Raw genomic sequence first — 12,638 nt, 5'->3', positions numbered from 1 at the left:
TTCGGAACATGTTTTTTACTCGGTACCTTCGTAATTCTGAATGAACAAATTTTATTAGGACGATTGGAGGTTGTTACATATCAGCTGATAAATAAACGACGTTAAATGCAGAGCTTTATCATTTATTTTCTCGTTTTTCATTCCGTACTTCTACTAATCGTGTTGAAACGCTAACGCATATACAGTTGAAGGTCTATGAAACTATCTTAAAACAAATTGCATCGACTCTCATGGTGCAAGCAGGAATAATTAATCGTATGCATTCTATGAGATACCATTATAGATTAAATATAAAATATCTCTCATTCTGCATTCTTATCACTCTACGAGCGCCATTTTCTTGTGCATACATCAATCGGCTTCGTTCATTCACATCAGTAATACAACAACATTTCAAATCATAGAAGTGTTATCTTGAACACGGATTCGTGTATACTATACAGGTTTCTTGTTGTAATTTTTCCTTTCTTTTATGGGAAATCGTATACAAACAACGAAATATAAGTCATTGTCGTGAGAACTTACATATTTTCTTATGAGAACAGTAACTTTTAAACTTGAATTAATATCAAATACGGAGAGACCAGCTTACCCCCGGTCGACCAGGTTCGAAAAAATCACAAATTTTTTTCTGAAGTCGGTTTATTCCTCTTGACTCTTGCGGCTTCCACCCGGTGCAGGAGAAGTGCCGAGAATTTTTTCAGGCGACGAAGGAATCTGCGAATAAAACAAAATTATCATCGTTTTAGTCGTTAATCTTAAATAAGCTTAGATTAAATCGTTTCACAGCATTTGTAAAGGCCCCTCCAATCAGGGATTGTTAAAATTTTTTTTTTAAACGAGCTATGCTTGAAATATCATTTTCTCCGCTCGTTATCATTCGTTTTTGTCAAGACTCTTCGATAAACTTTAAAAAACAACCTACAAATTTCTACGTCGTTGTAGAATGATTTGTCATCATGCAAAAGATTATTTTTTGATGGCATATGAATATTTATAGGGTACGAAAATGTTTGAATTTTTTAGAGTTTCTTCTCACAAGCTGTTTTTTCTCAAGACTATTAAAATCTGTGTGTAAGCAAGAGGGAGAAACTGAAAAAATAAAACGAAGTAGTAATTGAAGCACAAAAAACAAAGTTACCTCGATGATGTCATCGTCGGTGACAGCCGGTGGCACAGCTGACGATTGGGAAGGTAATGGTGGTATTTGCGGTATAGATGGGTTTCGAGCAGGGCCCGAAGAGTCGGCTATAACATTCTGGTTGGTCGGATAATTCAATTGTCCATTTTGCGGGAGCAGGCTCTGCTGATACATTCGTATCATTTCAGGTGTTGGATGTGTGGGAATAGGCGCTGATTGTTGAGCTAGAAGATTATCAACGAGTAAGCTATTCAACATAGTCCGTGGAACTTGATTAGCAGGTGGTACTTGGTTGGGGAGCGGCATTTGGTTAACTCGAGAGTGTTGATTGGCCATGGTTTGACGTTCAACGTAATTATACATTTCTTGAACAGTGCGAGTTGCCATTGCTCTTTGCTGAGCTTCCGAAAACAGCGGATAATCTTTCGATATCATTTGCCTGATATTTTCGTAATCGAGCATCATAGCGGGATTGGCCATAACGGGATTTTGTTGGGACAATATGAGATTTGTTTGCTGCATGAATAATTCATCTTGATAATTCGTGAAAGCAGGTGGCGGTAAAATTCTTTTGCCCTTTTTCTCCTCTTCGTATTCGAGCCAAGCCTGTTTTCTCTCTTCCTCGTCCAACTCTTCACCCGCTTGATTCTCCAACAAAGAATCGTGCTCGTGATAATTGAAAACGCACTGTTTGTATTGTAAAAAGATGTCAGCGAGCAATCGATCTTTTGGCAGATTAAGAGTTTTCTCATCCTCGCATGGGTCGAGCTCGTAAAGTTCGGCGAGGGCATTGTTAGTGTAGTGTCTCTCGATTTGTTGCTCATCAACGACCCGACAAGAGAGTGATAATTTTGTAACTTGACGATTATAAATTTTTTCTTCCATGGTCCCCGCAGCAAGTAATCGATAAACGTAACAAGGCTTTTTTTGACCAAAGCGGTAAATTCGGAATATACTTTGTACATCGTGAGAAGGATTCCAGCTTGCGTCGAATATAATAACTCGATTAGCAGCTGTCAAATTAATGCCGAGCCCGCCAGCTCTCGTGGATATCAAAAATAATCGAGCTCTCGTATTGGTCGGTTTGTTAAATATTTCGCACCATCGACGTCTATTATCCGTTGAAGCTTGACCATCGAGTCTGAAATAATCCAATCCCAAAGACCAACTGCCCGAATGCTTGTCCAAATTCTCCGAATCGTCGTTACCGGCTTGTGTCGCATCGTCGATCATACGAAGAAATTCTTCGATCAAAGTCAACGAGAATAACGATTGTGAAAAAACGAGAACTTTATCGCCGATCGCATGGCTTTGTTTTAAGATTGCAAAAAGTACCAATAATTTAGACGATACTCTCATATCTTCGTAATCCTCTTTTTCGACGAACTGTGCCCACCATTCGTCGCTGCGCGGCTCTTCATTGTTCTCCAAGTTTACAACTCCTGGCTCTTCTTTAATAGGATTTGCTCGGGTTCCTCGTTTTGTTTTTTTACTAGAGTCGTCAGAATTACTGATCGACTGGACGTCGCTGCCCGAAGAGCTCCCGCTGGTGTCGTCGTTGATGAAATCTCGCAGCGATCCTTCGGAATCCGAATCCATTCGTTTCTTCTCGTTAGCGAGATCCTTTTGTTTCTGGCTCAATCGCATCACCAGCGGATGTGTCCAGATACGCTGAAGCGCCTGAAAATCGGCGAACAACGAACCACCAACGCCACCGGCTCGTCGAGCATAATTGTCCAAATAATGACGATACATTTTTATCTGGACCTTTGTTAATCTGACGAAAATCACGTATTCTTGTTTTGGCGGTAAAAACGGCGTTAGCACCGAATAATCCAATCTTTGTACGCTTCCCTCCAACATTTTGTGCAATACGTGGGCACGCTTTTTCATCAATCTTACATCGTATTCCGTCGAATTGTCGAACTGACCGTTCGTTATGGGATTCTCAAATCTGTTGGCGAATTCTTTTTTCGTTCCCAGCAAATTTGGTTTTACAAATTGAACCATGCAATGATACTCGATTAAGTTGTTTTGCAATGGTGTACCGGTCAGTACAATTCTTCGAAGGGTTTTTACCCGCCTCATTGCTTTGCTCAAAGCTGTATCTTCGTTTTTCAACAAATGCCCTTCGTCGCAGACTATTAAGTCGGGACCGGGATCGACCAGACACTGCAAGAGTGCATCTTGTATATTTTTTCGTACTCTTTTGCCGGTGTTAATCAAATTACGAAACATTTCGTAACCGATGATCATGACGCCACCAGTTCTCTGCCAATTTTGCAAGTAATGTTTCCTCTCGTAATTCTTCTTAGTTTTCGTCAATTCGTAAACCTCGATGTCGTCACCGTCCGGCACATTTTCCAACCATATTTTGAACTCGTTCGTCCAATTCAGTACTGTGCTCAATGGGCACACCACCATTATAGTTTTTATACCCGTCGCCTCGTTTTGAAGTAACGTGTGAGAAAGCGCCACCACTTGAAAACTTTTACCCAAACCCATACAATGGGCCAATATACATCCGGAGCCCGGTGTTGACTTTATCCTCTCCAATGATTCGAAACATGCATCCCACATGAATTTTATTCCTTGCGCTTGATGAGGCTTCAATTTCTTCACCAACTCCTCGGCAACGCTCACCAGAGGTTCTTTTGTTTCCTCGTCGAAATCCAGGACGAGTTTGTCCACTTTTGTTTCGTCCGCCAGACGACTTTCATACATTTGGTTGTACTGAAATATTTATTTCCATATAAACAAATGGTCTATTGTCACAGGTCGGAAAAAAAAACATTCGAATCAGAATTTTAATGTCGAATTGCTTTCTAGCATCTTTTACTCATTTTATTTTGTTGCAGAATTATAGCTTCTTTTGTTTGTTTTGGATTCATTAAAAAAAACTATACAGAAGTAATAAAATAAAACGCTATCGCTCCGGTAAAGAGTCTCTGGCAGCGACTCGTCATAACATAAATGTACTTGTCTCAGAGTCGCTGCCGCGACTCTAGATTTGGCAGCATGGTCGAAGCATGTAATTATGACATGTGGAAATTCGAATACCGTAGCCACACAAAATCGTTGGGAAAAAATCATCAAATGTGCTTGGACGTAGTTTCTTTGTTGTTCTATTCGATCATACCAATTTTTGTCGTTCGGCTATACGTTGGAGTCTTTCTTCCTCGTCTTTGGCAGCTTGTTTGGTGACGTCTGCAACTTGTTTGTCTCTGATGAGTTTACGGATATTTTTTCTCCCAGATTTATTTGGACTACTCTGCGAGTTCTCGACATCGCTGTCACTGTCGCTGGCAGCTGCTTTAATTCTTTTCCTCCGCGTTTTTGGTCTGACCATCGGAAGAAGTCAAAATTTATACATTAAAAAAAAGCTTAACGGAAGAAAAAAAATGATAAAAAAATTTTAACCGTTTTTCTTCCAACGAGTCCGACGAACTTGAACCAGGGTCACCTCTTCTCACACGCTTACGCTTTTTCTTCCCGTCATCTTCGCTTCCATGTTTTTTCTTTTTCTTTGGATTTTCGTCACTTTCATCCGAACTTTCCGAGTCGCTTAGTGGCGATACTTCGCCATCTGAATCTGAATGTAATACTTGTCTTCGAACGCGTTTCTTTTTCGGGGTTTTTTCTTCCTCACTGTCGTCCGAATCTGACCTGCGTATAACGCAAATAACAAATTTTATCAAGATATCAGAAAATTATCAATCTCAATTGAACATAATGAAAAGTGTTTCATTGAAATACAAGTGTAACAAAATCAACGATTCTAAACTTACCCTTCGTTCTTATTTTTTTCGGCGGATTTTTTTTGCGACGATTCGAACTTTTCCTTCTCATCATCGGAATCAGAATCAGAAATCTTCAACGTTAAAAGTTTGTTCTTTCGCCAACGACCTTTATCAGCTTTTTCTTCATTTTTCTAGATGAAATAAATATAATAACAGTAACACCGTCACACGAAAAAAGTGGCCTGTACATTTGACTAGACCCATGTATCTCCGTGTACGTTGACGCACTAAATCTGGATCCGGAGTCAAATTAGCCAATATTATTTTATTCATAATTGCGATTTTCACCCAATTTTAGCAGTTTTTTTGCAATTTACTCGAGATTTGAGAAGCATATTGGCTGATCTGACGCTGGTCTCGGATTCAAGATGTCAAAATTAATAGAGACACGTGGGTCTGGTCGTAGAAGTAATTTTTTTTTGCTAAAATTTAATGCGAGTGCTTTTTTTTATTTTATAATTTGTACCTTTTCTTCGTTGGATTTTTTATCAGATTTTTCCTTTTTTTCAGCTGCTTTTACTGTTTTTTTGGACTTTTCTTCTTTTCCATCCTTGTCGTTGTCTAAACCTTCGACGGCACTTGGTTCTCCTGGATAAAATGATATTATTTCAGAATAAAAACACTTTACTAATTTTTAAATTTTATAGAGCGATTTCCACGTATCGAATGATCAATCTTGTCAAGTGAACCATTGAGACGAGTAATTTTCCTAACCTGTTTCAGAATCTGAACTCTCGAGCAATCGTTTTTTCGCCATTTCGTCTGCTTCGGCAAAGAGACTATCCTCGCTGTGATCCTTCGGTTTGTTTTTATCAACTCGGTTATCTTCTTTATTGGATGTTTCGCTCTCAGATTCGTTACTTAATTCAATGTGTTCACCGTTCTTAACCTTTTCCAAGTGGTCCAACAAGGTTTCTTCGCGCTCTTTTGTTGTTTTCTTTTTATTCCTCAAGCGTTTGCGGTAAGTGTTTTCATCCTCACTGTCCGAGTTTTTGTTTACTGTCTTTTTTTTGTCGAGTTTATCGAGAGCTACGAGTCTGCAATGGGAAAAAAATTCAAATTAAAAATCGCCTCCTTCTTGACACAGAAACAATAGCGAAATGTAGATGCAACACCAAGCAATTCAAACTAAGTTTTTAAGCCGCACAAAACAATGAAAAGTATGCAAAAAGCCGAGCCAACACGGAGTTTAATTTTTGGAATAGCTTATTAGTTTTTTTACGATTGAAATTTGATCAGTTAATACCTTTTGAGGTTTTTTGAGTCGACATAATCGCGTGATTTTTCCAAAGCTCTCGAGTACCGATCAAGAACTTTTTGTTTCAATCTTTTTAAACGAACTTCACATTTTTGGCTCAAACGCTTATCAGCCTTGAGATGCGGATAATTTTCGATGCGAAATTTATTTCGTTTCGATTTCGCAATCTGCTTTTCGGTTTTCTCGGGGTCATTGTCGCTTTTATCTTTTTCAGTATTTTTTGGAATATTCGTGTCCGATTCAGGTGGAGTTGGAGGAATATCTTCGTTTTCGAGATTACTGGAACTTTGTAAAGCGAACGTATTCTCATCGCCGCTCGAGTCTTCACTGTTCGACGATAACAATAATTTGTTTCTTGCTTCGATATCCTCGGTTTCCGAGGGAGTAGAACTCCTTGAAACTCGTGAAATCCCCGAATACGATTTCGAGCCTTTATCAATCGAGGTTTCATCACTTTCGTTAGAATCCACAGAGGATCTTCTGGAAATATTTATTTCCGGTGAGTTAGATTTTGATTTTTCTCTCTTGTTTTTCTCGTCGCTATCGTTTTTATGCATTTCCTTTCCAGTCGTTTGTTTTTTGGAGGTTTTCAACTCCGGTGAATTTGAACGCGATTTATCCACCTTCGGTATATTTTTTCGCGACTCTCGTTCCGTTGTACTGTCAATCGGTGAGTTCGAGCCTGATTCCGCAGGTTCTGTATCATCGTTCTCGTTCGCGATCTCTTCCGTGTCATGTGGCAATGGAGAATCTCTTTCTCGAGGAAGCGTAGCCGGTGATGAATCCGCTTTTTCAGTTCTTTTCTCATTATCGTCGCTCATGTTCATCGGGGTTTCATCCTCCTCATTCTCATCGTTACTCGATAATAATTTCGAACTCTTTTTCTCTAAATTATAATTCATCTCTTGTATTACAGTTTCGAGCGAACCAATACTTATGTTATTCATCTCATTTTCATCATCTTCCTTCGTCTCAGTATCAGCGTGATCGATCGACGGAATTTCCTGAGGTTCTTGTTCTACATTCCCCGACCGATTGGGTTGCTGCAACGAATCTTTCATTTTAAACGGTTCTTCGTTATTTTTATCGTTACCACCTTCCTCAGTGGATTCACGAGATGCCGGACCTTTTGGTCTCTCAGTCCCAGAAATGTTCTCAATTTTATCGTCGCTTTTTGAACTTGTAAGAATTTTTTCTTCCGAGATAAGCTCTTGGACGGGGGAAACGGTGGGAGATCTTGTGGATATTTTATCTTCGTTATCATCATCTTCATTTGGAGAAGTTTTTTCCTCTTCTTTACCGGAATTCGCCATGGGGGAATCTCGTTGATTTGTTGGTGATTCAGAAGTATCTCTTTCATCGGGCTTCTGGCAATCGGTACTGGATCCCGAAGAGTTTCTCTTTCGGTTTGTTCGTGAGTTTGTAGATTCCGAAGGTCCTTCCGGGGTGGAATTATCCTCAGAATCGCTGGCTTGGTCATTGGTTTTGCTCGCTTTCTTTCCTTCAATTTTTCCTTCATTACCGGAATCAATGGTAGTTTCAAATATGTCGATGTCTGATAGGTCCACGCTCTCCGTACTCAGTCTTGCTGCTTTGGAAGTATTCGTAATTTTTTCCACCTCACAATTGTCCTCTGCTTCCTGTCGATCGCCACTGACCGAATCTACGGAAGACGAAGATTTATCGAATAATCTTTTACTTACATTTTTTATTGATTGTTTATTGGAGTTCTCGTCGGAGGAGACATCGTCATTTCTCGAGGTTTTTCCAATCGAAAGACAGTGAGACGGTGTTCCTTGTTTTTCGTGACTGGATGAATTTGGATTACTCTTCTTGGAAGCGTTCCTTGCATCATCGTCCGAGAATATTTCATCGCTATTGTAGTCGGAAACGACGTTGAGGTTAGTGGTTTCATCGTCGTTGCTCTTTGCAACAGGACTCGGAGAACGAGATTTTCTTCGCGAAGTCGAGGGGCTAGATTCGTTTGAAGAACCTCTCTTATTTTTGGGCGACTTTTTAGACGTTTGCCCCAAGGACGAAGGTTTCGAATCCTCCGTGTTCGTTCTTTTTGATTTTAATACGTTTTTCAGTCTCGCTTTTTTGCACCACTTTTCATAATAATCTTCCATTTTATTTTTCCTGGTATCGACGCACTTCTGAAGTTTCGTAACGACATCTTCTGTTTCGAGTATCAGACTGTCAACGTCCGTATGTCGCAGTGAGTTTTTCATACAATATCGCGCTTGTGCAACTTCGATATCGTTCACCACTTTAGTAGCCGCTTTTTTGAGATCTGCGAAGAAATTTGTAACCATATTTTTCAACGCGAATGCCTGATCTTTCGTTAATATGTCTTTGCATACTTGGGGACTTGAGTCCGGTGTTTTTGTATAATCATGCTCAAGCTCCTCGATTCGTTTCAACACAACGTAACTATGTGGGATTAATTTAGATGTACGAAACTCTCTCCCTGAACTCGAATCACTCGGGATACTATCCTGCTTCATTAGCCGACGATGGTTATGAAATTTATTCGATTTTCCATCCGGTTTGTCGGTCTCGTTACGTCGAGAATTTCCTCGATTCGATTCACCGTCCTCGGAATCTCCACTATCGGACGAAGGATCTCTTCGAGATTGTCTCGACTTATATTTGTCTTTCGTCTCTTTTTTAGATTTGGCATTCTCTGTATTAAGTATCTTTGATTTACTGCCTCCTTTCAAATTAGTGGATTTACCCCGAATCGAAGTTGATTCCGATGTTTTCTTACGTTTTTCTTTCACTTCCTCTTCGCTGTTGGAACATCGATCGGGCGAAACTTTTTTCCTTTTTTTCAAAAATCTACTTTCATCTTTGGTCTTTCGTTTAGGCAATGTTTTTTTAGACATTTCCATGTTATCATCTTCGCTTGAACTATCAGTGATCGGACTTGGCAATTTGCGTGAGCTCATCGAAATTCTGTGAGACGATTCCTTTTTCCTCGAGTGCGAATCTTTTTCGACGATAATTTTTCGAGATTTTATTTCGTCCGAATCATCGCTCGATATATCAACTGTTAAAACATTCCCCTGACCATAATATTTTTCAAGTTTTTTGCTCTGATCTATTTGTTCTTGCTTGGTTCTTTCATTATTTTGCTTGTGAAGAGGACGCGAAGGCTCCAGACTTTCTCTCGGACTCTCCTCGTCGCAAAATGTGCTCAATCGTTTCTTCAACTGTTGAGCCTCGCTGAGACGACGACTCCTCACGTAGGATATATTTTTGAAGTTTGACTTTTCGTCTTCAGTGTCACTAGATCTCTTCCTCGAGATTTTTTTTTTCTTAGTCTTTCTGAAACAGAAGTTTCGCGATTCCGTGATTTATCATTTTCAATCTCTCATTGAATGGCGTGTGCGGATTTTTTTGTGTATTTAATTTTCAACCGTTAAATCTCTGTTTTGTTACAGATAATTTTCTTTAATATGGTATTTCGTTCCCATGCATACCGAGCCATAAAGTCCTTTTCCCCCAACACACTTTTTTCATTTACTGAAGTTTCAAAAACTTTGATTTCTTTCGAGATATCTCTGTCAGCCAGTCCTGCGGTTTCACACACGGTTGTTTATTATGTTTTTCTTTCTTTCTCGTTTATTCCAATTCTTCCAATATTTAATATTGAAATTTCCGTTACACCATCGCGGTCTTTTGATCAGTTTCTTTATTTATTTTCTTTCTTAGCGTGTTCGCATTTTAATCTTCCTGGAAATCGAGCACCCTAGGAGGCGCTGACTTGAGTCACAGAACCGACTAACAGTTTCAGACTCACTCTCACTTGTGGCAAAAATAAAAACGTTAAAGCCTCCTTCGAATGTCTACTCAAGATAACTTTAATTATCTTTCGCCGTTAGGATTTGCCAATAGAAATCAAATCAACTTCCCAGGGGTGCAAAAAAAAGTAAATAAAATATAGGAAAATACAACATTGAATTACGTAAAAATCCGTGCTGATCAGAAATTAAGTGAATTCATTTGGTGACACGCCTAACTACTGACAGAAATGTTACTCGATGTATCATGCTTTCGACTCTACATTACATGATATGAAAACATGAATTCCATGCCTGATGGTGTTGGAAGAAAAAGAAAGTTGCAAAGAGATGCATGCGTCAGATATCGTGTGAATAAACATTATTATTTTTTATTAAGCTGGAGCTCAAATTGCTTTCTCAAATAAAAACATTATAGATTCCAATGTTCTTAGTTTTCAAAGTGACTACAGTTTCGAAGTTATTGTTATTGACGTTCTTCTATTTTGTAAATTATTGTCATTTTTTTTCATCACTCTTTGAATATGTTTGTTGGTTGCCTTATATTGTTTTTGATCATTTACACTTCAAAAGTATTGAATTTATTTTTTTTCCCATCAAATTAGAAAAATATAAAATTATCAATTCAGGACATCCAAAATATAAGGGAAAATAGAAAAACTCAAGAGTAAAAGGATAAAACTGAATGATTTGTAACGTACTTGGATGTAAAATTCATCACTGTGGCACCAACACCGCGTAACTTCCACAGGGGCTCCGAGTTACATAAGAAGCACTTCCATCTCTTTGCTTCTGCTTCTGCTATTGATTTGGGAGCATTCCTTTTGACACAAGCCTGGAAAAAAAATTGTATTAAACAGGATATAATTTTCAACACAAAGAACCCAAAAACTATATTTCAATTGAATATGAGTTTACCTGACAAAATTTGTAACAACAATCTTTGTTGTTGCACTTGTAAAATCTCTTTGAGGAGGCTAAACAAATTTGGCATACTATGGAAATTTTTGATTCTCGGTAGTCCTCTGTACGTTCGTTACATTTCTGTGCAAATTTGGAAACAAATAATTATAAGCGATTGCACATTTGAAATCTTAAAAACTTGCGATCCTCATGAAATTTCATGAATTCTACAAATTTATCAAATTATATTATTTTAATACGAATTTATGTGACAAGCTGTTGGACAATAAGAATACACGAATCTCAATACTCACCCTGCACTGCAAAATTTGGAATGTTGGATGCAAAAAGATTTCTTCTGTATTATTACTGAGAGTGTTTCCGCAGGAAGCACAGGAGAGTTCTCGTTGTCTCCGAGCTCTCAATTCTAAATAAGAAATACATACCAAAATAACATTAATTATGAATAAACAAACATATTGAAATACTAAAAAAAGTTTCAAACATTGTCATTTTTCATATTTTTACATGTATAATGATGGTTATGAGTTCAAGTTTTGAACTAATCCACATCTAATTGTGAGAATGTGACAAATCGAACTTACCATGATAATTTTTGGCTCGATATGCTAATTCCACTTCCGTTACTTCTAATTTGCGCTAGAGAAAAAAAATTTTTTGAATTCTGTAAAAACAACACGCGATAACGGCAGGGTCCCAATTTGACTCCAGCCAAATGCCCAGTGTCCCAACTGCCCACCATATATAGATATACTTTGCCATTGTGCAATTACAAATGGCATATTTGCATGTAGCGGGCAGTCGGAACATTGGGTCTTTTGGTTGGTGTTGAATTAAAACCTTGCCTGCAATAATAAATAGAAATTTTGTCAAGCTAGGGCAAGAAAAATGATTGGGAATAGTGCTTACTAGGTGTATGACATTTGTAAAATTTGTTCAAGACACAGGTTATTGTTTTCTTATTCTATATACATCTAACGGGAGATGATCGAGGATACGTGGCTGCCGTGACGAAACAACATAAAATAGTTTACATTTATTTTATTTACCCTAAATACACCCACACACTCCGTTATTGTTGTAACGTTTGCCCTCTCTACGCTTTTATTCTCTTATTTTCTCTCTCTTTATGACTTTTTTTCGCGCCGTTAGCGCGGTACAACGTACGAACTGGTGTGTGCATCAGTGTGTACGAAAAGCAACAAAAGGCTACACAAGGATCACGAGCCACATACGCGCGCACATATAACACACTCACAAACCCAAGTACATATACAAATGGCAAGGTGTTGAATTTATACGAATGATTAATGCAAAAATAACTGCCACTGCATCTTACCACGTTGCGAACTGCTGCTGAAAAAATCTCCAAGTAACAAGTCTATCCTTGCAGAAACAAAAAATCTCGCCTACGGTAGCCGGGAACTCGAAGCGTTTCTCAGAGTTTTAAACGTTTTCTTGCTTTTATTGGTTTATTTTTCAATGTCTGTCGTTATTCAAGTGTAAATATGTTCATTTGACTATTGTTTATGTAGTTACCTGTGTTTTCATGCCGCACTGTCAACTCCAAATGATCAAATTCACCAAAAAATTATATACTGTCGTTTGAGATTTTTCGTCGTATGTTCAACACACGAAAAAAAAGGAAAAGAATCCTGCCGAAAAAAAACCGCGCTGCCGATACACGCGTGTGTTTGTCTGTGAGTTTC

The 12,638-nt window shown here is 38.5% G+C and overlaps 1 protein-coding gene across 1 annotated transcript; it reads right to left on the bottom strand.

The window, feature by feature from the left end:
• Positions 1 to 106: 106 nt before the first annotated feature.
• LOC122405894 (transcriptional regulator ATRX-like) lies at positions 107 to 12,630 on the bottom strand. Its single transcript, XM_043410956.1, has 13 exons — positions 12,469 to 12,630; positions 11,514 to 11,568; positions 11,223 to 11,335; positions 10,924 to 11,049; positions 10,707 to 10,840; positions 6,188 to 9,529; positions 5,656 to 5,978; positions 5,408 to 5,529; positions 4,930 to 5,072; positions 4,562 to 4,807; positions 4,281 to 4,482; positions 1,142 to 3,874; positions 107 to 717 (listed from the first exon to the last, which is right to left on the bottom strand). Exons 1-13 carry the CDS (start codon positions 12,478 to 12,480, stop codon positions 643 to 645), a joined length of 7,626 nt encoding a protein of 2,541 aa, XP_043266891.1. The 5' UTR covers positions 12,481 to 12,630; the 3' UTR covers positions 107 to 642.
• Positions 12,631 to 12,638: the final 8 nt, after the last annotated feature.

This window comes from Venturia canescens, chromosome 2 (assembly GCF_019457755.1).
Source record: "Venturia canescens isolate UGA chromosome 2, ASM1945775v1, whole genome shotgun sequence".
In the NCBI taxonomy this organism is placed as follows: domain Eukaryota; kingdom Metazoa; phylum Arthropoda; class Insecta; order Hymenoptera; family Ichneumonidae; genus Venturia; species Venturia canescens.
The sequence above is the reverse complement of the archived record's forward strand: the minus strand, read 5'-3'. Positions and strand labels throughout refer to the sequence as shown.